The sequence below is a fragment of the Dendrobium catenatum genome, unplaced genomic scaffold, assembly GCF_001605985.2.
Source record: "Dendrobium catenatum unplaced genomic scaffold, ASM160598v2 original_scaffold_235663, whole genome shotgun sequence".
In the NCBI taxonomy this organism is placed as follows: Eukaryota; Viridiplantae; Streptophyta; class Magnoliopsida; order Asparagales; family Orchidaceae; genus Dendrobium; species Dendrobium catenatum.
Window position 1 is genome coordinate 793,045 of NW_021554071.1, and position 26,924 is coordinate 819,968.

At 33.2% G+C, this 26,924-nt stretch overlaps 3 protein-coding genes across 3 annotated transcripts in view; 1 reads left to right on the forward strand and 2 right to left on the reverse strand.

The window, feature by feature from the left end:
- Positions 1 to 993: 993 nt before the first annotated feature.
- On the reverse strand, positions 994 to 6,895 carry LOC110116177 (14 kDa zinc-binding protein-like). Its single transcript, XM_020849659.2, has 6 exons — positions 6,718 to 6,895; positions 6,531 to 6,629; positions 2,670 to 2,756; positions 2,345 to 2,492; positions 1,388 to 1,505; positions 994 to 1,303 (listed from the first exon to the last, which is right to left on the reverse strand). The coding sequence occupies exons 1-6, from the start codon at positions 6,753 to 6,755 to the stop codon at positions 1,236 to 1,238; spliced, it is 558 nt and encodes a 185-aa protein (XP_020705318.2). The 5' UTR covers positions 6,756 to 6,895; the 3' UTR covers positions 994 to 1,235.
- A 1,276-nt stretch (positions 6,896 to 8,171) lies between these two features.
- On the reverse strand, positions 8,172 to 17,283 carry LOC110116153 (14 kDa zinc-binding protein). Its single transcript, XM_020849627.2, has 6 exons — positions 17,154 to 17,283; positions 16,967 to 17,065; positions 9,913 to 9,999; positions 9,611 to 9,758; positions 8,575 to 8,692; positions 8,172 to 8,491 (listed from the first exon to the last, which is right to left on the reverse strand). Exons 1-6 carry the CDS (start codon positions 17,189 to 17,191, stop codon positions 8,424 to 8,426), a joined length of 558 nt encoding a protein of 185 aa, XP_020705286.1. The 5' UTR covers positions 17,192 to 17,283; the 3' UTR covers positions 8,172 to 8,423.
- Positions 17,284 to 20,807: 3,524 nt separating this feature from the next.
- LOC110116169 (protein NARROW LEAF 1) overlaps positions 20,808 to 26,924 on the forward strand; it is a 31,212-nt gene continuing 25,095 nt past the window's right edge. The window contains exons 1-3 of the mRNA XM_020849649.2: positions 20,808 to 21,077; positions 23,626 to 24,229; positions 24,581 to 24,724. Coding sequence (XP_020705308.1) covers positions 23,738 to 24,229; positions 24,581 to 24,724 — 636 coding nt within the window. The 5' untranslated portion in view covers positions 20,808 to 21,077; positions 23,626 to 23,737. The remainder of the gene's footprint in view (positions 21,078 to 23,625; positions 24,230 to 24,580; positions 24,725 to 26,924) is intronic.

Below are 26,924 nucleotides of genomic sequence, written 5' to 3' on the forward strand. Positions count from 1 at the left end.
GAAATAATTAATTGTCAAGATTTTTAAATTTAATCAACAGAATATATCATAAAAACTTTATAGTATAAAAAATTTAAGCTTTTTTGATAAAAATTTGATTGGAATATTATGACTCAAGTCTTTTTAATTGTTTGAGGCTGCCTTCTTTTTAAAGTATAGGCAGGCCTTTTATGTGCGGTAAATTTGAAAATGATCTATCAATTATTTATATATGACTAATATAATCTCAAAATATCAAGTTTAATTTAATCCGGTGATTATTTAAAATTGATTCAAAATAGTCCTCAAAGATCAAATTGAGATCAATTTTGTATAATCAAATTGATCTCTATGAGACTAGTTGTCCTTCACATTTAAAATGGCAAACAAGGGTGAAATTGGCTGTGTGAGGCATAAAAATTGATCAAAATTCATCAAAAAGGCTCTTGTGTTTATCCCAAAAGAAAGAGTTCTTTAGTGATTTGAAATGGAAATCTCTTGAGTGATTTGAAATCTTAACTTTACAATCAATCTAGCTTTAAACTATCATGGTGAAAATTTGAGATTGGTTGGCTATGTTGATGTTGATTGGGAATAAGAAAAAGATATCATAAATTAAACCATGGATGTATTTTTCTTCTTGTTGAAGCTCTCTCTTTGGGCACCCCTACTCGGTACCATGGCTCAGTACTGAATGGCGTGGCTGCACCTGATTGGCCTCTAGATGATAAGCTATGTCCGATATCCGCACACCCAAGAGAAAGCATGTGACAGGCACTCAAATCAGAAATAGTGACGACTATTTCTTTCTGAGTAAGTCAAAGCCCATTGATTGCATGTTTTTTTAACATTTACAACTGACATATATAAGAACCTATCTTGGTGCTCCCAGCATTGCCTTCCTTGATTGTAAAAGGCCTCATATACTAATGTCCCTCCAAATTGAATGGAGGTGAACCAACTTCGTAATAATTTTCTACAGTTGTGGAAACCATATAAGAAGGTACTCAAGAATTCATTCTATACAACTTCTTTAATCAACATCATTATTAATGTTAATACTAAATGAAATGTTATCTTTCATATTTAACAGGTAAAATTACATAAACGCCAATGCCAGCAAGAAACTTGAGCAAAACAATGGTCCTTTTACTTCGCTAACAAGATTGGCAAGGAAAACAAGAGGAGGAAAGAGAGCAGAAAGGAACCTGATGACAAGCATAAATAAGAGCCAGCGATCTACAGCACTCTTTCATTTAACCAGGTGGCCACTTCATCTGTCGCCCACCAAGCACATGCAGATGAAGATGATAAACGGACTGACCTGTAGGAATAAAAAATAAAGAAAAAAGATACAGTTTTCAGTTCAGTGACCGTTATATTTTAAGCCTAAGATTGCAAAACTTACATGCACTAGGGCCATTATTAATAACAACTCTGTAGCCATCCGCTATGCCTTCCTTATCAGCCACTACCTTTGCAGCATAAAGAAGCTGACCCAAAATCTCAGCATGTCTTGTTTGAGCCTGAAACGATTGAGGAGAAACAAATTTAATCCCCATAAACTGCCTTTCCTCAGTTGTTCGATATTGCGGTATCAATAATAATGAAATGAATACAGCAAGCACATCAAGATGCATTTCCTGCTATGATGCACAGACGTGGACACGATGACACAGATATGACACGGACACGGCACACGTCAATTATTAAAAATATAGGACACGGACATGGGTTGGACACGATATTATAGTTTTTTATATTTTAAAAATAGTGTATAAAAATTAAATGAGTATAATTTTAAAAATAATTTAGAAATAATAAGTTATTTAACTAGAATTTGTGCTTAAAATGATTAGTATTAGGTTGTTGAGAGTCAGGCGTCGATGCTGTTTATCAGTCACCGAGAGATGAGATGAAAATACCTTCACTACCAAAGAGAAATGAAAATGAGAATATTCGATAAATGGGTATTAAGTGCGGACTTTGATTTGATATTGCGTATTGGAAATAAGAAATTTAATTTAAATCCTGCCAAATAAAAGAAATTACATTTAAAAAAAATCATAACATATTTAAGACGCGTGTCGGACATGCGTGCCCAATTTATATTTAATATTTTTTTAATCAAACACATTTTCGACGTGTTCGACACGTGTCGGAGTGTCAGACATTGCACGCCTCTTTGTGGAGAAGTGTCAGTGCATCACAGATTTCCTGTTGACAACTATATAAACTTGCGACAAGGATTTCATTCCAAATCAAAGCTAAAAGATATTGAACTCAAAGGCGGAAGAGAATAAACTTATACTGCCATTCAAGATCAGGAATCAATTTACATGTTTTCATTGAGTAAAAGCAATACCTTTCCAAGTTGGGTTAGTCCATCTCTGACCTTTGGTATAACAAGAACATGAACAGGAGCTTGAGGATTAATATCTCGGAAAGCCAACACCTTATCATCTTCATAAACAATGGATGAAGAGATTTCCTTTGATATAATCTTGTCAAAACTTAAGGTGAAACATAAGTTAATACAATAATGTGACGATTTGTCCCATGCATATTGTAGATACTTATAGATGCAAGAGATTAGGAGAAGAGCATCGAATTAAAGAACAGCAGAACAGAAATAGCACACAGAGTCGGCATCATGAAAGAATAACACGCATGGATAAGAAGAATCTTACATGGTCGGACCTCCACTTTCTGCACTGTCGGCAGCTAGTCTGGCTGAAGCTTCTTCATTAACCGAGGCAGATATATGGCGTACATATCTATGAACAAAAAAATAACCTGAGAAGCGCTATTTAGTTTAGAGCACCGATCAAATGACTTAAAGTAAGGTAAACCCAATAGAAATGAGTGGATAGCAAACATCAAGGTTTGAACAAGCTCGATCATTAATATGAGTGAAAGTCTGAACACATGATATTCTCTAATGAACATATCTAGTAGGCATATTCTTAATTTATCAACTAGTTTGAATGTCCCATGCATTATCTTTATATAAGCGATAGAATTATACCTGACAGAATAAATCATAAGTCTCTAATGAATATCTTCATTCAAATTATGCATTTGAAATGAAAATTTATTAGGTTTGGAATAAACAAGAAGTTAAACAAGATTTATCGGATTTCTCGGTCGATATCCTATGATAATTTCAAATTAACTCATTCTTGTAGAACTACTAACAAAGGAATTATATACAAACTCAATCAAAGATAGTATCAAATGCCAACCGGATGCATGCTCACTATTAGAAAGCATTACAAACAATCTAAACTCCTATTAATTATTTCAATTTGATTATCAGTTTGTAAGTGATAAGCTATTGAAAATTTTAGTTGGGTTCTTATTTTTTTTCCATATTGTTTTTTTCAAAAGTAACTCATGAATTTTAAGTAGTTGTCAGATACAATCATTTTAAATAAGCTGTGTAATTTAATCACTTAAGCTTAATTTTGTAATATGAGTTGCATCATTTTGTTAACAATTTCAAAGCAAAGAATGAAACGAGCCATTTTGCATCAACAATTTCAAAAAATAGAATAATTTTTTTAGCATTCATGGTAATCCTAGAAAAATTTTCATACTCACATTCAACTAAGACTATGAAATAAGCAAGAGAGTATAAAGCCAAGTATTATGTTTCTTTTCTTTAATCGCCAATCAAGTTCTATGTTGTGACACCATAAACGGAACATCCCCTTTTAAACTAGGACAACAATACTTAATCTCAATCATAGCAACACCACGAGCAAGCAAATCTAAGATGCAAAAATTCGCAGAGCTGAATTAGGGATTCAAAGACGAAATCCCTTAAAAAGAAAGTCATCCTTAATCATGAAATCCTTATTAAGCATAAAAAGCTATTTACATAAAAATTTCAGATTAAAGTTCTTACAATTGGTATAATCCTCTTAATGTAATAAAAATTGGTCACCTTAACTTAAATTGTCTAAGATGGCAATAACCCCACTTCAGGCATCAATGGGTTTATTTTCAGTTCTAGCATTGCTTTATCACATGCTTATTCCTATAAGAATTCAACCTATTTAGTATCCATATGCACTAGTTTCTGTTAGGAGTATAAAGTATTTTAAAGTTTGATGATCCAAATATAAACAAACTACTTGGGTAATAAGGAATGCCTTTAATATCAAAGTGACTGTACAGCAACGTAAAACAAAAATAAGAAATACCAAATTATCTATTTTGAAACATTTACAAATTAGATGACACTTTTTACATTTTCATTTTATTTAAACTATTCAAAATTCTGCAAAATAATGATGCTATTTTATGCTGGAATGCCCCCCTGACATACGGTTTTGGCTTTTTTGCTGAACAATGCCCAGCATCAGAACTGGTTATATGAAGATTTAACAAGCATTGGAATAAGCAAAAGCAAAAATAGCCTGAAATTTATCCATCTATCAAAAAGTATAAGTTGCACCTATTGCGCCTGGCTGCTTCATCTTTCATGACCATACCCCATCAAGGTTTTGGACCCACTTTTGACTAGATACATGAATTGTTTTTTGCTATATTAGAATTAAAGATGGAATGAATATCCAGATAAATTGGGAGGACTATAGAATATGTCAAGATGAAATAAACAACAATAACAACAACATCAAGCCTTTATCCCACTATATGGGTCGGCAACATGAATCATTTTTTTCCATTGTATTCTGTTAAGAGTCAAATTTTCATTTAAATATAACAACAAAGGTCATTTCTAATATTTTCTAACCAAGCTTTTTTTAGGTCAACCACCAACTTTCTTAACATAGGCCAAGTCTAATAAATCTACTATCCTAACCAAGTCATAAGAAGGCCAATGTTTTATGTGACCAAACCATCTAAGGCAACTCTCTCTAATCTTATCAGCCACTTGAGCTACTCCAAACTTTTCACGTATATGCTTGTTTCGCATTCTGTCTCTAAGAGTGAAACCACTCATCCACCTGAACATCCTCATCACTGCAACACTTAATATTATACTTGCCTTTTAATGGTCAATATTCTACGCCATAAAACATTGCAGGTCTCCCCAACATCTTATAGAATTTTCTTTTAAGTTTGAAGGGTACGTTTCTGTCACACAACATGCCCAATGCATTCCTCCCCTTCAACCATCCAACTTAAATTCTACTAACAATATACCCATCTACTTCACCATCACTTTGAACAATAGATTCGAGATATATAAAACATGTACTCTTATTAATGACATGATCGTCCAAAGTCACAGTTCCCCCACTAGATCTATTACTACTAAAATTATACTCCATGTATTCAGATTTAGATCGACTTAAGCAATAAACTTTAGACTCTAAGATTGACCTCCATAGTTCAAGTTTATCTTAAACTCCCTCTCTAGACTTATCAACAAGAAGAATATCATCAACAAAAAGCATACACCATAGTGCATCCTCTTGTAAATGTCTACTAAGAATATCCATGGCTAGAGAAAAAAGATATGCACTTAATGCTAATCCTCGATGTTATCCAACTAAAATTGGACAATGCTTGGTAAAACCACCTTGTGTTTGAACACAACAGCTCTTACATACAAATCCTTATTGACTTGAATATAAACATTTTTAATCCCTTTCTTTTCTAGAACTTTCCAGAGCACTTCTCTTGGAAGTTTATCATAAGCCTTTTCTAAATCAATAAATATCATATGTAGATCCTCCTTATTCTCTCTATATTTCTCCATTAAACATCTCAATAAAAGTATAACTTCCATAGTAGAGCTACCTGGCATGAATCCAAATTGATTTTGAGAAACATTAGTATTAACAAAAAGAATAATATGCCCATCTATTTCACCATCACTTTAAGCAATACCCGAGATATATAAAACGGTTGCTCTTATTAATAGCTTAATCGCCCAAAGTCACAGTTCCCCCACTAGATCTATTACTATTAAAATTACACTCCATGTATTCAGATTTAGATCGACTTAAACAATAACTTTTAGACTCTAAAGTTGGCCACCATAGTTCAAGTTTATCTTCAACTCCCTCTCTAGTCTTATCAACAAGAAGAATATCATCAGCAAAAAGCATACACCAGGTACATGCTCTTGTAAATGTCTAGTAAGAACATCAATGATTAAAGCAAAAAGATATGGGCTTAAGGCTTATCCTTGATGCAATCCAACTGAAATAAAAAAATACTTGGTCAAACCATCTTGTATTTGAACACAAGTAACAAATCCTACATACATATTCATAATGACTTAAATATAAGCATTATTAACATCTTTCTTTTCTAGAACTATCCATAGCGCTTCTCTTGTAACTTTATCATATTATTTCTCTAAATCAATATATATCATATGTATTACAAGAGCTTCTTTTCAAAAAATTATACTTTTGGGAAGATAATTCAAATAATTCAAACTTAAGGAATTGAGAAGAAATATATTACAACTCGTAGTTTGAGCTCCCAGATCTAACGGCATTCACATAATAAATATTTTAATACAGCAAGAAAGAATATCCGCATAAAATTTGGGATTTTGACCAAACCTCTGAGGCCGCAGGTACAAAGATGATGCTTGGAAGGTAAAGGTCGACTGACTGCAAATGGTTCTTACGGTCGCAGAAGAGTGAAGAACACAACGATGCCTATATTTTGCAATGAAAGTTGGCAATGAACTCATGAGAAAGAAGGAAAGTTGGACTGAGAAGAAGGGGAATGAGACTTAAAGCCTGCCTGATAATTGAGAGAGGAACTTTGAGAGCCGCGGCCATGACTGGAGAGTGGATGAAGCAGTCGAGTGATCTCCGGTGCGGGTTTCACGCCCTCAACGCCCTAGGGTTTCACCGGATTCACCTCCCAGCATCCACCAGTATTTCGAACCTTTTTTTTTTTTTAAGAAGTTGGGCTGATAAACAATCTCTAATATTTTATGAATAAAAAGTAAATTCTTATTGTATTATTAATTTATTAAACTTGGGTTACTATTCTTTAACCTTTTCAATGAGATTCTGATGGTCTGTTCTTCGTTATGAATCTGGGGCTTTGATTTAAATTTTTAACTCAGTTCTGTTCTAAACTACAATTCAAGCAAGCATCCCAGTAGTGCTCCAATTATGGCTTTTTGAGTTCAGACTTGAGGGATTAGCAATTCCTCCAAATCAATGTGGCTTGTCATTTCAAAAAAATAATAAATATAATTAGATGAAATAATTAATTGTCAAGATTTTTAAATTTAATCAACAGAATATATCATAAAAACTTTATAGTATAAAAAATTTAAGCTTTTTTGATAAAAATTTGATTGGAATATTATGACTCAAGTCTTTTTAATTGTTTGAGGCTGCCTTCTTTTTAAAGTATAGGCAGGCCTTTTATGTGCGGTAAATTTGAAAATGATCTATCAATTATTTATATATGACTAATATAATCTCAAAATATCAAGTTTAATTTAATCCGGTGATTATTTAAAATTGATTCAAAATAGTCCTCAAAGATCAAATTGAGATCAATTTTGTATAATCAAATTGATCTCTATGAGACTAGTTGTCCTTCACATTTAAAATGGCAAACAAGGGTGAAATTGGCTTTGTGTGAGGCATAAAAATTGATCAAAATTCATCAGAAAGGCTCTTGTGTTTATCCCAAAAGACATAATTCTTGAGTGATTTGAAATGGAAATCTCTTGAGTGATTTGAAATCTTAAGTGTACAATCAATCTAGCTTTAAACTATCATGGTGAAAATTTGAGATTGGTTGGCTATGTTGATGTTGATTGGGAATAAGAAAAAGATATCATAAATTAAACCATGGATGTATTTTTCTTCTTGTTGAAGCTCTCTCTTTGGGCACCCCTACTCGGTACCATGGCTCAGTACTGAATGGCGTGGCTGCACCTGATTGGCCTCTAGATGATAAGCTATGTCCGATATCCGCACCCCCAAGAGAAAGCATGTGACAGGCACTCAAATCAGAAATAGTGAGGACTATTTCTTTCTGAGTACGTCAAAGCCCATGATTGCATGTTTTTTTAACATTTACAACTGACATATATAAGAACCTATCTTGGTGCTCCCAGCATTGCCTTCCTTGATTGTAAAAGGCCTCATATACTAATGTCCCTCCAAATTGCATGGAGGTGAACCAACTTCGTAATAATTTTCTACAGTTGTGGAAACCATATAAGAAGGTACTCAAGAATTCATTCTATACAACTTCTTTAATCAACATCATTATTAATGTTAATACTAAATGAAATGTTATCTTTCATATTTAACAGGTAAAATTACATAAACGCCAATGCCAGCAAGAAACTTGAGCAAAACAATGGTCCTTTTACTTCGCTAACAAGATTGGCAAGGAAAACAAGAGGAGGAAAGAGAGCAGAAAGGAACCTGATGACAAGCATAAATAAGAGCCAGCGATCTACAGCACTCTTTCATTTAACCAGGTGGCCACTTCATCTGTCGCCCACCGAGCACATGCAGATGAAGATGATAAACGGACTGACCTGTACGAATAAAAAATAAAGAAAAAGATACAGTCTTCAGTTCAGTGACCGTTAAATTTTGAGCCTAAGATTGCAAAACTTACATGCACTAGGGCCATTATTAATAACAACTCTGTAGCCATCCGCTATGCCTTCCTTATCAGCCACTACCTTTGCAGCATAAAGAAGCCGACCCAAAATCTCAGCATGTCTTGTTTGAGCCTGAAACGATTGAGGAGAAACAAATTTAATCCCCATAAACTGCCTTTCCTCAGTTGTTCGATATTGCGGTATCAATAATAATGAAATGAATACAGCAAGCACATCAAGATGCATTTCCTGCTATGATGCACAAACACGGACACGGCGACATGAATATATCACACGACATGGACACGGGACACGTCAATTATTGAAAAATATAGGACACGGACACATGTTGGACACAACATTATAATTTTTATATTTTAAAAATAGTGTATAAAAATTAAATAAGTATAATTTTAAAAATAATTTAGAAATAATAAATTATTTAACTAGAATTTGCGTTTAAAATGATTAGTATTAGGATGCCGAGAGTCAGTCGTCGATGCCGTTTATCAGTCACCGAGAGATGAGATGAAAACCTTCACTGCCAAAGAGAAATGAAAATGAGAATATTCGATAAATGGGTATTAAGTGCAGAAGTTGATTTGGTGTTGTGGATAGAAAATAAGAAATTTAGTTTAAATCCCGCAAAATAAAAGAAATTATATTTAAAAAAATTCATAAAATATTTAAGACACGTGTGTCAGACATGTGTCAGACATGTGTGTCCAATTTATATTTAATATTTTTTAATCAGACAAGTTTTCGGCGTGTTCGACACGTGTCGGAGGAGTGTCAAATGAGTGTCATGTCGGATACGTGTCGGAGGAGTGTCAAACGAGTGTCATGTCGGATAAATGGGCATCTTTGAGAATAAGTGTCAGTGCATCATAGATTTCCTGTTAACAACTATATAAACTTATCAGGCGACAAGGATTTCATTCCAAATCAAAGCTGAAAAATATTGAACTCAAAAGGCGAAAGAGAATAAACTTATACTGCCATTCAAGATCAGGAATCAATTTGCATGTTTTCATTGAGTGAAATCAATACCTTTCCAAGTTGGGTTAGTCCATCTCTGACCTTTGGGATAACAAGAACATGAACAGGAGCTTGAGGATTGATATCTCGGAAAGCCAACACCTTATCATCTTCATAAACAATGGATGAAGGGATTTCCTTTGATATAATCTTGTCAAAACTTAAGGCGAAACATAAGTTAACACAATAAAGTGATGATTTGTCCCATGCATATTGTAGATGCAAGAGTTTAGGAGAAGAGCATCGAATTAAAGAACTGAAGAAAAGATATAGTACACAGAGTCGGCATCATGAAAGAATATGAAGAATCTTACATGGTCGGACCTCCACTTTCTGCACTGTCGGCAGCTAGTCTGGCTGAAGCTTCTTCATTAACCGAGGCAGAGATATGGCGTACATATCTATGAACAAAAAAACAACCTGAGAGGCGCTATTTAGTTTAGAGCACCGATCAAATGACTTTAAGTAAGGTAAACCCAATAAAAATTAGAACGTTTGAACAAGCTCGATCATTAATATGAACAGACGTAGCAGATAGAATAACGTAGGATGTTTAGGGTATATGATTGTTAATCAAACTTGGGATAAAACGCACAAGAAAAAATACCCAAAAAATACTATCCACATGTTAACAACTCTCAACTTAAACAAAAATCAGACACAATTGTTGTGAAAGTATTTTACATAATTTTTTCATGTCAAATGATAATTTAATAGTGCAAAAGTCTGATGCCTTCCGGAACTGTAGAACACTTAGCACCTTTAATGAAAGAAAGTAAATATAAAATAAGTATGATCCTCTTAAGGTTCGGTTTTTTTTGCTTCCAACAAGCACACACTTTCAAATTTCTAACAAATCTACCTCACCTGAAAAAAAAATCATGCTTCGACAAATTAAGCATTTAAAATCGTGAAGTTTGGGCATAAATGTTGTGCTTCTCATAAAGTAATCCATGAGTCATGCACTATCCATAATAGCTTCAGAAGTAAGGTAAATAGACACGCTTGTGAAGTGTTGAAATTTGAATATGAATTCGCTAGAAAGGGATGGAAAGAGGAAAAAAATACATAGTATGCCTAGTAGGTTTATGAAATCAAATCAAATCAAATGCATTAAAGACTAGACTAATACGAGTGCTTCTTGAGATTTTCAGTTTGCTATCATTAGTCCCAAATCACCCTAAAACCTTATATAGTATTTCCTTTCTTGTAGTTGATTTTTTAAAGAGAAAATTTTCTACATTTAGGCATATTATTAATTTATCAACTAGTTTGAATGCCACATGCATTATCTTTATATAAGCAATAGAATTATACTTGACAGAATTAATCATAAGTCTAATGAATATCTTAATTCAAATTATGCATATGATATGAAAATTTATTAGGTTTGGAATAAACAAGAAGTTAAACCAGATTTATTGGATTTCTCGGTCAATATCCTATGATAATTTCAAATTAACACATTCTTGTAGACTACTAACAAAGGAATTATATGCAAACTCTATCAAAGGTAGCATCAAATGCAACCGGCTGCATGCTCACTATTAGAAAGCATTCCAAATAACCTAAACTTCTATTAATTATTTCAATTTGATTATCAGTTTGTAAGTGATAAGCTAATGAAAATTTTAGATGGGTTCTTATTTTTTTTCATATTGTTTTTCAAAAGTAACTCACGAATTATAATTATTTGTCAGACGACACAATCATTTAAATAATCTATGTAATTTAATCACTTCATTAAAGCTTAATGTTGTAATATGAGTTGCATCATTTTATTAACAATTTCAAAGCAAAGAATGAAACGAGCCATTTTGCATCAACCATTACAAAAAATAGAATAATTTTTTTAGCATTCATGGTAATCCTAGAACAAATTTCATACTCACATTCAACTAAGATAATGAAATAAGCAACAGAGTATAAATCCAAGTATTATGCTTCTTTTCTTTAATCGACAATCATTTCTATGTTGTGACACCATACACTGAACATCTCCTTTTAAACTAGGACAATAATACTTAATCTTGATCATTGCTACAATATTATATTGACCGAAATTCTGTGCAACACAACGAGCAAGTAACACTAAGATAAGAAAATTCACAAAGATGAATAAGGGATTCAAAGACGAATTCCCTTAAAATGAAATTCATCCTTAATCATGAAATCCTTTTTAAGCATAAAAAAATATTTACATTAAAAAAAAAATCCCTGATTAAAGTCCTTACAATTGGTATAATCCTCTTAATGTAATAAAAATTGGTCACCTTAACTTAAATTGTCGTCACCTTAACTTAAATTGTCTAAGTTGACAATAACCCCACTTGAGGAATCAATTGGTTTATTTTCAGTTCTAGCACATTGTTTTATCACATGCGTATTCCTATAAGAATTCAACCTATTTAGCATTCATATGCCCTGGTGTCTTTTAGGAGTATGAAGTATTTTAAAGTTTGATGATCCAAATATAAAACAAACTACTTGGGTAATAAGGAATGCATCTAATATAAAAGTGACTGTACAACAACGTAAAACTAAAATAAGAAAAAGTACCATGCCAAATTATCTATTTTGAAACATTTAAAAATTAGATGACACTTTTTACATTTTCAGTTTATTTAAACTATTACAAATTCTGCAAAACGGTGGCCTTCCAATAACCTGATTAGGAAAGTAGATATACTAGATTTGACTTATGTTAAGAAAGGTAGAGATAGACCTAAAAAGATTTGGTTAGAAAATATTAGAAATGACCTTTTTTTATTAGATTTAAATGAGAATTTAACTTTTAACATGGCATAATGGAGAAAAAGGATTCATGTAGAAGCCGACCCCACATAGTGGGATATAGATTTGATGTTGTTGTTGTTGTTTCAGTACTCAAAATTCTGCAAAATAATTTACAAATACCAATTCCATCATTACAAACCTAGCAATATGATATTATGATGCTATTTTATACTGGAATGCCCCCCTACATACGGTTTGGTTTTTTTGCTGAACAATGTCTAGCATTAGAACTGGTTATATCACGACTTAACAAGCAATGGAATAAGCAAAAGCAAAAATAGCTTGAAATTTATCCATCGATCAAAAAGAATAAGATGCACTTATTGCGCCTGGCTGCTTCATCTTTCATGATCATACACCATCAAGGTTTTGGACCCACTTTTGACCATATACATGATTTGTTTTTTGCTAGATTAGAATTAAAGATGGAATGAATATCCAGATAACTTGGGAGGACTATAGAATATTTCAAGAAGAAATAAACAACAACAACATTAAGCCTTTATCCCACTATGTGGGGTCGGCTACATGAATTATTTTTCTCCATTGTATTCTGTTAAGAGTCAAATTTTCATTTAAATCTAATAAAAAAGGTCATTTCTAATATGTTCTAACCAAGTCCTTTTAGGTCTAACACTACCTTTCTTAACATAGGCCAAGTTAATAAATCTACTCTCCTAACCGGATCATCGAGAGGCCAAGTTTTATGTGACCAAATCATCTAAGGCGACTCTCTCTAATCTTATCTACCACTGGAGCTACTCCAAACTTTTACGTGTACACTCGTTTCACATTCTGCTTCTAAGAGTGATGCCACTCATCCACCTAAACATCATCATCACTGCAACGCTTAATATTATACTTGCCTTTCAATGGCCAATATTCTACGCCATAAAGTATTGCAGGTCTCACCACCATCTTATAGAATTTTCCCTTAAGTTTGAGGGGTATTTTCTGTCACACAATAGACCCAATGCATTCCTCCCCATCAACCATCCAACTTGAATTCTACTAATAATATACCCATCTAATTCACCATCACTTTGAACAATAGATCTGAGATATATAAAACATGTACTCTTATTAATGGCTCGATCGTCCAAAGTCACAGTTCCCCCAGTATATCTATTACTACTAAAATTACACTCATTGTATTCGGATTTAGATCGACTCAAACAATAACCTTTAGACTCTAAGGTTGACTTCCATAGTTCAAGTTTATCTTCAATTCCCTCTCTAGTCTTATCAACAAGAAGAATATCATCAGCAAAAAGCATACACCATAGTACATCCTCTTATAAATGTCTAGTAAGAACATCCATGACTAGAGCAAAAAGATATGCGCTTAAAGCTGATCCTTGATGTAATACAACTAAAATTGGAAAATACTTGGTAAAACCAGCTTATGTTTGAACACTAGTAACAACTCTTAAATACAAATCCTTAATGACTTGAATATAAACATTATTAACCCCTTTCTTTTCTAGAACTTTCCAAAGCACTTCTCCTGGAACTTTATCATAAACGTTTTCTAAATCAATAAATATCATATGTAGATCATCCTTATTCTCTCTATATTTCTCCATTAAACGTCTCAATAAATGTATAACTTCTATAGTAGCATGAATCCAAATTGATTTTGAGAAACATTAGTATCACATCATAACCTATGCTCAATAACTCTATTCCATAGTTTTAAAGTATGACACATTAACTTAGTTCATCTACAATTCGTACACTCATGTGCATCATCTTTATTCTTAAAAATAGAAATTAAAACACTCCTCCACTCATCTTGCATCCTTTTACTCTTCAAAATAATATTGAAATTTTTTGTAAGCCAAGAAATTTATTTATCTACTAAACATTTCTACACCTCTATTGGAATAACATCAGGTCCAACAGTTTTTTCACACTTCAATTTCTTTAAAGTCTCTCTAACTTCAACTTTACTAATACACCAATAAAAATAAAAATCTATTTTCATTTATGGTGCTAAGGTCACTAAAGTCAATCTTATTCTCATAATCTTCATTGAAAAATTTCTCAAAATATCTCATCCACCTTTGTTGAATATCCTCTTCTAATAAAAGCACTTTTTGATCTTCATCCTTAATGCACTTGGTGAATTAAGTGAATTAAGTAAACAAGCTAAAAAAATAATATGCACCAATAGCACTAATGGATGTCCTTGATTAAATATTTTTCTTTAATCAAATTAGGAGAGGATCTAACAAAAAGGAAATTTACAAAGTTTTACACAAAAAAGGTCTATGCTGCTGAAATAGATGTTTATCTTAATTGTTGAACTAGATAACCCTTTCAAACGGATATGGGATTCTATGTTAAAGCAAACTCCTATTTCTACAAGAAGATTGCATATTAAATCAATCCACTAGATCCAGACCATCATAGAAGATTTAAGTAAATTGGCTCTTAACAAACAAAATGAATCAACCCAGATTTCAATAATTAACAGTTGTAGTTTCTACAAATATTTTGGTTTTCTAACATACTTTAACCTTGGCATTCATCCTTAGGACAAAAAATTATGATCTTAGATGATTTTAAGAAAAAAAGTACAACATCTAGAAGGCAATATCAAAATAGTATTAATTATGCAAGAGCATTCACCACCTAAGAAATTGAAGGACAAGAGACTCATTTAGCGTGATGTGCCAATACATCACATGAGTGCTCTGTTTGGTTTAAAGGAATTAGAAGAAAAGACATCTAAAAAAAATGGTAAGGAAACAACAAAGGAATTGAATTCAAAATTACTTTTCCTCAATTTTTTGGTTAATGAAAATTTTAATAAAAAAATATTTCATTTTTGGCTGGTAGATAAGAAATTGAATTTTTTGTATATTGAGAAGAGAGGGCATGCAATTCAAAATGAACACCTGATAAAATTTTCCTTTCGTTTATCACTAGCTTTGGTAAATACATTTGTTCATATTTCTTAGGCAAATCAAATTTCTTCTTAGTTATATTTAAAGTAAGCACCTAATATAAAATTGGGTTATGAATTTGCAAAGTAAAATGCATTTGCAATCTTCCCTAAGTATTTCGAAAGAAGAGATTCATAAAGTTTCCCTACCAAACAACATGCTCCCTGTTAATTTCAACCAATCTTTCAATATATGTACCATTTAGGACGAAGAAATAAAATGAATATGATACATACACCAAATCATCTGCAAGTTACAAATATAAAAGAAATCTTTAAGGAAAAAAAAAAGGTTTATATATCTTACAAAAGCTTACAACAACAACAAAACAACATCAAGCCTTTATCCCACTCAGTGGGGTCGGCTACATAAATCATTTTTCTTCATTGTGTCATATTAAGAGTCAAATTCTCATTTAAATATAATAAAGAAAGCTCATTTATACTATTTTCTAACAAAGTCTTTTTAGGTCTTCCTCAACCTTTCTTAACATAAGTCAAATCTAATACATCTACTAACATAACTGAGTCATCAGAAGGCTGCAGTTTTATGTGACCAAACCATCTAAGGGGACTCTCTCTCATCTTATCGGCCACTTGAACTACTTCAACTTTTTAACGTATGTGCTCGTTTCGTATCTTGTCTCTAAGTGTAAGTCACTCATCCACCTAAGCATCCTCATCTCTGCAACACTTAACTTAACATTTTCTTCTCTTTTAATGGCCAACATTCTACGCCATAAAGCATTGCATATCACCATCTTATAGAATTTTCCCTTAAGTTTGAGGGGTAAATTTTTGCCACACAACAGGCCCGATGCATTCCTCCCCTGCAACCATCCAACTTGAATTCTACTAATAATATATCCATCTATTTCACCATCACTTTGAACAATAGACCCCAAATATATAAAACATGTACTCTTATTAATGACTTGAATCGCCCAAAGTCACAGTTCCCCCACTAGATCTATTACTACTAAAATTACAATCAATAGTTCAAGTTTATCTCCATGTATTCGGATTTAGATCAACTCAATCAATAACCTTTAGACTCTAAGGTTGGCCTCCATAGTTCAAGTTTATCTTCAACTCCCTCACTAGTCTTATCGACAAGAAAAATATCATTAGCAAAAAGAATACACCATGATACAATTACATCCTCTTGCAAATGTCTAGTAAGAACATCCATAACTAAAGTAAAAAAGATACGGGATTAAGGCTTATCCTTGATGCAATCCAATTGAAATAGAAAATACTTGGTCAAACCACCTTGTATTTGAACAAAAAGTAATAGCCTTGCATACATATCCATAATGGCTTGAATATAAGCATTACTAACCTCTTTCTTTTCTAGAACTATCCATTGCGCTTCTCTTTGAATTTTATCATATGATTTCTCTAAATCAATAAATATCATATGTATTACAAGAGTTTCTTTTCAAAAATTTATATCTTTTGGGAAACGAATTCAAATAATTCAAACTTTGGGAATTCAGAAGAAATATATTACATCTCGTTGTTTGAGCTCCCAGATCTAAAGATGTTCACAATAATAAATCATTTAATACAGCAAGAAAGAATATCCAATATCCGCATAAAATTTGGGATTTTGACCAAACCTCTGAGGCCGCAGGTACAAAGATGATGCTTGGAAGGTAAAGGTCGACAGACTGCAAATGGTTCTTACGGTCGCAGAAGATCGACGAACACAACGATGCCTATATTTTGCAATGAAAGTTGGCAATGAACTCATGAGAAAGAAGGAAAGTTGGACTGAGAAGAAGGGGAAGGAGACTTAAAGCCTGCCTGATAATTGAGAGAGGAACTTTGAGAGCCGCGGCCATGACTGGAGAGTGGATGAAGCAGTCGAGTGATCTCGGGTGCGGGTTTCACGCCCTCAACGCCCTAGGGTTTCACCGGATTCATCACCTCCCAATGGGCGGATCCCCATGTAGTTGAGGGGGGGCATTTGCCCCCCCTCAAAATTTTTTTTTTTTTAATTTTAGTGAGATGTTTTGAAATATTTTGAGTATTTTGGGTATTTTGTCCCCTCTCAAAAAATTTTTTTGCCCTCATTTAATCAATCCTAAGCATTTTTGCCCATCCCCCACAAAAAAAATTTTTTTTGCCCACCCTAAAAAAAGAAGCTGGATCCGCCCCTGCTCCCATCATCCACCGGTATTTCGAACCTTTATTTTTTTTTAAACAAATTGGGCTGATAAACAATCTCTAATATTTTATGAATAAAAAGTAAATTCTTATTGTATTATCAATTTATTAAACCTTTTTCCTAAATTTTTTAATTAAATATGTATTAAAAATAATTTTTCTATTTTTATCTAATTATTTATTTAATATTCTCATCATAATTATGTATCCCCCTTTATATATATATATATATAACATTTTAAAATACATAAATATCAAAAAAATACTATAAAGATAATCATAACATAAGTATTTATTTATATTTTTTAACTTGAAAGAGTAAGTCTTAGAAGGTTCTTGTCAATTAAGAAATTAAGATCATTATGTTCTAATAGGAGGCAATATCTTTTAGTAAGACTTAAAAGATTTCAAGTACTTCTCAAAAATATACAAAGGGCTTAGGCTTTGTTTGGGATTGCTTTCTTCATGTTTCTTAAAGTAGCTTTTTAGTACAAAAATTAAAATTTTGTACTAGAAAGTTGCTTTCAGAAGCTGTAAGAAAGTCGTTCCAAACAAAGCCTTAGTCTCCTACAGGGGAAGTTTTCATAAATCTAAATCATTCTTATATGAAGATGGATAATTCATTACTTCTAATATTGCAAACATTGGTTAAGCTTGTATATTAATACAAGAGGAAATATATATTCCAAAGCCACCTATATAACCATCAAATTAGTATCATGTCCATACACAATAAATCTCCGAACTCTTAGAATTAGTTTCCAATGAATGATATTATTTCTCTTAAAGAATGAAATGATATAAAATTTGTCTCATCTATAAAACTTCTCAAATGATTTCGATGGCTTCAATGCTATGTATGAATCATCAATATTAACATTAAGTATTGATATCAAGCTAAAAGTCAAACTCAAATGAATTGGAATATCATCACTACTGCATCAACATCTCTTATATGAGCTAACTTAAAAATTGATAATAATTAGCTTCTTATTTAAGAGAAAATTGGAGCTTAAACATGAGGTAATTTATTTTTTCATTGGATTCTAATCCCTCTGAATGGAGACAGCTAAAGAAGAGAACCGGAGCTCTACCACAGGGCGAATTATTGCGTCCGGTCACCGGATGTTTGGACATCCAATCCGGTGACGCCACGTCACCCAAATACACTGGGTCCCAGTGCATTTTGGTGACGTGGCGACACCGGATTGGTGTCCGGACAAATCCGGACACCGGACGCAATAATTTGCCCTACCACAGAGACTGAAAATCATGGGAGTTACTCACAACTTCACATGTAGGTCCGTTCGATCGTCTCGGTGAAGGAAATATTGTCATTTGTAAAGAGAGAATGCTTTGTTTATACAAGATCATAGCTTCGAGTTTCTTTGACAAGATAAAAATTGAACCTAAACAAATATTTAAAAATTTTGAATTTTTTCCATAACGCTAAAGGGGCTGTTTGGTATGCTGAATTAGGAGGGTGAAGTAAAGTAATTTCATGCATTTCTCAAATTTGATTGTTTGGTTAATTTTGAGCGGAACATAAAAAAGTCTTCGGAAGCATGAGCAGTGTATTACAAACGTCCGTTCTTGCGATTTCAAATCCCCTAAGAGCACTATTTGAGATAATTAAATCCGGACGTAATAATTTGCCCTACCACAGAGACTGAAAATCATGGGAGTTACTCACAACTTCACATGTAGATCCGTTCGATCGTCTCGGTGAAGGAAATATTGTCATTTGTAAAGAGAGAATGCTTTGTTTATACAAGATCATAGCTTCGAGTTTCTTTGACAAGATAAAAATTGAACCTAAACAAATATTTAAAAATTTTGAATTTTTTCCATAACGCTAAATGAAAATGTGTTATTATTAATAGAGGGATAGTATAGAATGATAGAGTTAGTCAACTGAATCTTGATTTCAAATCCCCTAAGAGCACTATTTGCTTTGCAATCTTAGGACCACCATCTATGATTTTTTTCCAAACCTATTTGGCATTGAAATTTCTTTGAAGCTTACGATCAATTACTAAATTGAAAGGTATTGAAACTTTTCTTTGAATTATCTTCAATTGAATATGTCAACTGAACATTGAAAAGGCCTCATTTTCTTTTTTGATTATCTTTTGATCTTTAATTTTTTTTTTCAAAAAGTATTAGAATCAAGCCTCGCTTTTATTTCGACATTAATTCAATCGAAAGCGACATTAATTCAATCGTTTTGTCAAATTCTAATTTTATTAGATTTCAACAACCGGACCTATTTGATCTGATTATTATACTATAATCTATTTTTTTTAATTAAGAGTTAACTTCATTTTTTATTACACTATAATCTACACTAATATTGTTAAATCATAATCATCATTATCTTGAAAGATGAGATAATTAAATGTTTTCAAGTTACACTAATATCTTATTTCTACAAGCAGCGAAATGATTTCAGTTAAAGTAAAAATATCAATCAAATGACTCCAACTAGCATCACTTTAATCTAAGCTTTATATTTAAAATTCATTTAAAAATAAAAAATTTTAAATATACTAAAAATAAACTAGAGGATAATTAATAAACATACTATTAAAATATTTTACATTTGAGACACAAACATTCAAATGCCAAAAATTTCAAAATTCCTTAATACTCAAATAAATAGCTATTCGCTTTTTCAAATTAGTTTACAATTAAAATAACATTTTCTATTTTTTTAATCATAGGCTTACAAGATTTTTTAGGAAATAAGCTGAACAAATTAAAAATTTTATCAGGATATATTTGTAAAATTTTAAATCATTGAGAAATATAATTTAATAAATTAATTCTTTTTAATTTTTTTAGATATTTAAATCAATTAAAATAAATTTAAAACCTCTTGATCGATAATCAAAACTTCAAACTAATAAATCAAGATGAATTAATAAAAAATTAAAAGTTATCCAAACAAATTTTTTATTAAAATATAATCATAAAATATTTTCCCAAGCCTCACGATTTAGAATTTTTATTGCGTCCTCCCACCTGACGCAGAGATGCGTCCTCCCAGAGCTAAAATCGAAAAAAAAAATTATCGTTATTACTTGGGGATATGCATTCTTAGTTCTTGAGATTCTTTATATGTTATTCTATAAGAGTCGCATAATTAAATAAGAATATATTTATAAATTTACACATAAAACCCTGCGATTTATTGGTTAAAAAAAAAAAAGAGCCGTTCTGCTGATAGCATCTATGCACAAATTATTCTATTTGCTTTTCCACAGTGATTTCCTCAGGCCTCATTATCGTTCCCAACAAATGAAGGCCTAGTCTTTATCAAACCTCTGAACCTGGCTTTATAGTGCTTAACCCCTACTCATGCTCTCCACCACTCCTTCATTTTCCCCTTTACTGAGCTAATGACAGCTTGCGAGATCATCAATTGCTACCGCATAGCGAGATTCCACTACAGTAATCCTGAAGGGCGGCTCTTCTGAAGCCTCTTTGGCATTTGATGATCTCGTAAAGGCTCCACCCTCGCTGCTCGGCGCCCAGTAGTCATTTGGCCTGTACACCAAGGTGAGGCGCCTCCTCGATTCCATCATTTTCTTCCTTTGGATAGTTTTGAGCCTGTGAAGGCTGGAAATTTCTACTACCGATATAATTTAAAGAGGGCAAAGAAGTGATTTTTCCCTTATATTCTAGAACAACTGCTTGCGTGTTTCAGGCATAAAGGATGTTTTTTTACTTGGGTTCTTCCGCTTTCCATGAAAGAATTTCGTTGGATGGATATCTGATCTGGTTTTTTTTTTTATTTTGCTCCGTAAACTTGCAAATTTCAGCTAGATCAAGGAAAGGGCAGGAACCACTAGTTTTCTTATAGGGGAACGGTTCGCACCTGTTTTATGCTTTTATTGATCTTCAATGAAGCATGCATACCTAGTTATAATAGACACTATTTTGTTCACAGTGCATTTCAGTTGTCAATGCAATCTCTTTAGGAATAAACTTATGGTTTGTTTTTAATGATCTATTCTCCGGTATTACACGAGGTTGTTTACATACCAACATATACTAGTCTATTTACATATTTAACACTTAAAATTAAAATATTACATACATACCACTCATAGTTCATTTTCATATCAAATATGAGTGATAGTAAGAAAATATGAGTGACATGTTTTATATTAAAATAATATAGGGTGGTATGTATGTAATATTAAATTTTTGAGTGTTAGATGTGTAAATAAGATGGTATAAAGTGGTATGTATGTAAATTTTCCTATTTTAATTTGAACCTTATCTGTCAAATGTTGTGTTCGGTTCAGCCTTTTTTGTGAGATGTTTTGTTTGGGTAACAAGTAGATGTTAGAGAAAAATGTGACTTAAATGTTATTTAAGTTATTGTTATGGATGATGTTAGCAAACTTAATAGTTAGCATCTTATAATATTACCATATTACATAGAAGATCTATAATAACGAAAAGAAAACCCTCTAAGTTGTACATATGGCATAGTATTTAATGACTTTCCATGTTGTAAATCTGTAGGCTGTTTTTTTTTTTTGGTCTGTTATTTTTATTTTGGAGCATTTCATTGAAGGATATGACTGGATTTGTTCTACTATGTCAAATTGAATGATTAAACATGCATTTGCTTTTACTATTGCTAGGTTTACAAAGAAACGTGCTTTTGGGGTACTATAGATGGTCCACAAATTAATCCTATCTCTCTCTATTTTTTTAAGTTAGTTTTGATAAGATTAGAGAGAGTCGCCCTAGATGGTTTGGTCACATAAAACGACCGCCTTCTGATGACACGGCTAGGAAAGTAGAGATATTAGATTTGACTTATGTTAGGAAAGGTAGAGGTAGACTTAAAAAGACTTGGTTAGAAAATATTAGAAATGTGATAGGAAACACTTGGATTTCCAAGTGTTTCTCACCAAAACCAAGTAGATCCAATGTAAAACTGCTGTCCACAGTAGAAAAACAGCCAAAAACAGTAGGAAAGCGGGGAAAAACTGCAGAAAAATCAGAGAAAAGACTTATATTTTACTAATAGTTGCAAGGAAAATAGCAAAGATACAATTGATCCTCAATTCGAGAGGAGGATCGATCTCTCCCAAATCTCTAGACGCCGCTAGAGCCCAAAGAAAACCTAAATCTACGAGATCTCAAATTTCAGCCAAATTCAAGATGCCCAAACCCTAGGAAAAACATCTATTTAATGCATACAAATCAAAAGGAATTCCCTAAACAGTCACTACATTCAAATTTCTCTCTGAAACCCCCCAAAAATCCTTCCTAAAATGCTCTATATGAGCGGTCGGGCCGCTCGTTCTGGCGGAGTCTCCGCCTGTTTCGCGATATCGCCCCCGAACCGGTCCCTCCTGGACCGGCTGGACCGGTCCAGTGGACCGGTCTAACAAAATGATATTTCTTTATTAGATTTAAACGAGAATTTGACTTTTAACAGGACATAATGGAAAAAAAAGATTCATATAGCCGACCCCATATAGTGGGACAAATGCTTGATGTTGTTGTTGTTTATTGATTTCTTTCTTCGTAGAGAGGTCCATCAGTCAATTTTCCATGTTGCATTTTTTCAAATCTCTTAATTTATTATTTTTTCTCTATTTACTTACACCCCAGGTAATATGATAAAATTCTTGTTCATTTTCTTGAAGCATTGAGGGGTGGGTAAGTATGATTTCTTGTGTTTACTCTGTGTGGTAACTGTGGAATCTACCCATGCTATTCCATTTTTATAGATAGGCAAATAAATAAAGCACTATAACATATTTCTCTCTCTTGTTATTTATCTTGCTGATCGCTAGACTGCTAGATTGGGCACTTCTATCTTCAAATAGTAAAAGTTTGATAATCAAATATGTTTTTTAAAGGTCAGCTACACATATATGTTTTTAATCTTCATGGGAGGAATGCATTGGTGAAATGTCCTAATTTGCTTTTAGGCTTTACTATAATTGGATCCTATTATTATATGCAAATTTTCATTTTATCCTAGTCTTCATGTTTATTTTCATTCATAAAGTATGTTTCTTTATGCTATTAGGATCTCTTAATTTTACATCAATGTGTGGCAAATTATTGGTTGCAGGTTTCTTCTCCGTCGAATCATTGGCTAATCATCAAAAGGGTTCAGAAGGGCTTGATATTATCATAGATATTAACTAATATGAAAAGGTCTTTAGACATCGATATTAACTAACATGAAAAGGCCTTTAGACATTCAAGGTCTCTTTTCAGGATCAGCCCAATCAGAGGAGTCTACCTTGGATGTGGAAAACAATACGTGCTGTCACCCAAACCTGCCTTCCTGTAACCCTTCTGTGCTCCAGCCGTATGCATCAGGAGGCCAACACTCTGAAAGTAATGCTGCATACTTCTCATGGCCTACATCTACCCATATGCATGATTCAGCTGAAGGCCGAGCTAACTATTTTGGGAACCTTCAGAAAGGAGTGCTTCCGGGTAATCTCGGGCGCCTACCAAAGGGGCAACAAGCAACAACATTGCTGGATTTGATGACTATCAGGGCATTTCATAGTAAAATCTTGCGTAGATTTAGTCTTGGCACAGCAGTAGGCTTCCGTATTCGACATGGCATGCTAACTAATATACCGGCAATTCTAGTTTTTGTTGCTCGTAAAGTTCACCATAAATGGCTTAACAAGGTCCAATGTTTGCCATCTGTCCTAGAGGTATTGATCATCTAAAACTTTGTCCCTATCAAGTAGATTTCTCATGTTTAATTTTCTTAGTGATTAGTTTGTATGTTTTTTCCATATGTTTCATCGTGTAGAATCTCAATATCTGATGTTTCTGCTTAATTATGGAGGAGTCCATAATTATGACTAATGCTTTGTTTGGGACGGCTTTTTTACTTCTTCTTAAAGTAGCTTTTTAGTACAAAATTTAAGATTTTTCTACTAGAAAGTTGCTTTAAGAAGCAGTAAAAAAGCCGTCCCAAACGAAGCCTAAATATGTTCCTATGTTTTCTTTTTTTTTTCCCCAACTATGGCAATTCATCTTCTCATTTATCTTGTTTATAGGGGCCAGGGGGTATATGGTGTGATGTGGATGTTGTTGAGTTTTCATACTATGGTGCACCTGCACCAACTCCCAAAGAACAGTTGTATACCAAGCTGGTGGATGGTTTATGGGGAAGTGATCCATATTTAGGTTCAGGTTCTCAGGTATTTATCTGTCCAGTTATTGAAATCCTTGCACATATGCTGTATTTATTGAGGAGCTAACCCTTTTTGCAGGTTTTGAATTGTTTGAATGGTCCTCTTCCTTGTCTCCATAGTGTGCGATTATAGCACAAAGTATATGTTGATGTTTTCTTGAATCAGCAGAAGTCTATGGTTGGATATTAATTCTTACGGGCACCCATTATTAATGCCATAACTTTTTTATTAAATTTATATATTTGACATCATGACGTCTTTATGTATCCAAGATGTTCATATATTCCCATCCTATTTTAGTCACAGTCTCTCCCTTCTTGGAGCTTATTATCACCTATAAAGCACAAATACAAAGACGTTCATGAACATGGTTGTTGATCATCCTTCTTGTCTTCACCATTCAAAGGTGAGTTCGGGCTTGTCTCAATCACTTAACTTTCAGGCTGAAAATAGGCACATTGACTCCCTAGAGTATAGCAGCACTGATATTCATACCAACGACCCCCTTCATCATGCAAAATGTCACAAAAATGGGAAATCCCCTTAGGTTATCTCTTATGATTTTTTTGATGTTGAAGACACCTCGTCGAGCCCTAGACTCTAAAAAATGAGTTTTAGGGAAAGTGATAGTTTATTATCATAGATAAAATGAAACCCTGTCAACCTATGAATTCGGATGACCTGAGCAAAAAAATCCAAATAAGCGAATAACTTTTTTTTTTAATATAAAAAACTTAAATAAATGAATTACTTGGGGAGGGCTTTTCTTATGTTTTCCTATTATGCAAAGTGGATCTCCCATTCTCATTTATAAATAGGAGGAGCATATTATGGGTTAAGAAAGGAGAAAAATATGAAAGGAGAAGCCTTGTAAAGATGTTGATTTGATGCTCTATTGGAGGAGAATGAGGAGGCTTTGTGATGGACCTGCCGATTTGATTGAGAGAAAATTAGAATATATCCTAATAAAGAGGGAACTGTTTAGGAAGGTTCTTAATCAAAGGGGGATTGTTTATGAAAATTTTAAGTACAATTGAAAGGGAATTATTTAGGGAAAGTGATTTAATTTGAATTCAAAATATAAGAGAAAATTATTTAGGGAAAGGGAGGAGGAATCGAGGGGAGATTATTTAGGAAAATCTTAATTATGATTGAGAGGGAATTATTTAGGGCAAGATATCATATTGCAGGAGTACATCTCTCCGGCATTCATTTTCTCCCCCTAATTCCCTCTCAAATCAGTCCCCTTTCCCTAAATAATTCTCTCTTAGATTTTGGAGAACATCTCTCGGGTATTCATTTTCTCCTTTGACCTATTTTCTTTTCAATAGGATGAAAAATCTATTCAGGAGTACCAGGCAAAAATAAAACGAGTTACTTCTTGCCATGTTCCTCTTCAGGCTTCAACCATCACTATAATTTATTCAAGCTTAATTGATGCCAAACTCTAATTTCCTAAACATCTCCATTACTGTCTCTAGTTTTCTAGGTCCTTGAATTACTTTATCCACCTTCGTCTGATAATATCATATTGCTTTTCTCACTGGAAATAAGATGGTTGTGGGTCTCCGAAAAGATTCTGCTCATGTGGTTCGAATGCAAAGAGTACGATCACACTGTCCCGTAGGATAAAATGGTCGTAGGCCTTTACAATCGACACAAGCAGGCCGATGGAAGAGCAGATGGAGTTATAGATACGATTAGCCATGAAGGATATCGGCTTTCACCTACCAACCTCGATGGATAATAATATATATAACCCAAAATTCACGAGATTTTCCCTATTCGATACATCGGCTCGAATAGGGTTTATTTGATTGTGGGGATCGGTTTCCTACGGGCGCAAGCCCCCGTAGTTAATTACATCTTTAGACCTTGATCTAAGAAAACTCTCGATTAGGGATGTTAGATTATCTTCTCGAATGGGTTTAGTGTAAGGGCAAATTCTAGGCTTTCCTAATCGAAGAGAAAGAGTGTCCCAAGTTGGCTTAATCAATCACACATGATTCATTCAACATCCGGCCGGTATGAGGAAGGAAAAACTGGAGAAAAGAAAGAGGCCCCGCATTCAAACAAGCATGAGAGAAAGAGGGAGGCGGCGTCATCTGTGTGACGCGGATAGGTAGGATTTATAGTCTCCGAAAGAATGGAGAACTTACCCACCAATAAGGCGTATAGTGGTACACCTGTACCACTCACCTTTAGA

Excerpts from the sequence above, each read along its gene's own strand:
- LOC110116177 (XM_020849659.2), bottom strand. The coding sequence starts at position 6,755 with ATGGCCGCGGCTCTCAAAGTTCCTCTCTCAATTATCAG. Across the intron at positions 6,630-6,717 it reads GTTCCTCTCTCAATTATCAG|GCATCGTTGTGTTCTTCACT; the intron begins GCAGGCTTTAAG and ends TGCAAAATATAG. Across the intron at positions 2,493-2,669 it reads GAAAGTGGAGGTCCGACCAT|TTTTGACAAGATTATATCAA; the intron begins GTAAGATTCTTC and ends TTTCACCTTAAG.
- LOC110116153 (XM_020849627.2), bottom strand. The coding sequence starts at position 17,191 with ATGGCCGCGGCTCTCAAAGTTCCTCTCTCAATTATCAG. Across the intron at positions 17,066-17,153 it reads GTTCCTCTCTCAATTATCAG|GCATCGTTGTGTTCGTCGAT; the intron begins GCAGGCTTTAAG and ends TGCAAAATATAG. Across the intron at positions 10,000-16,966 it reads TTGTACCTGCGGCCTCAGAG|ATATGTACGCCATATCTCTG; the intron begins GTTTGGTCAAAA and ends TTTTGTTCATAG.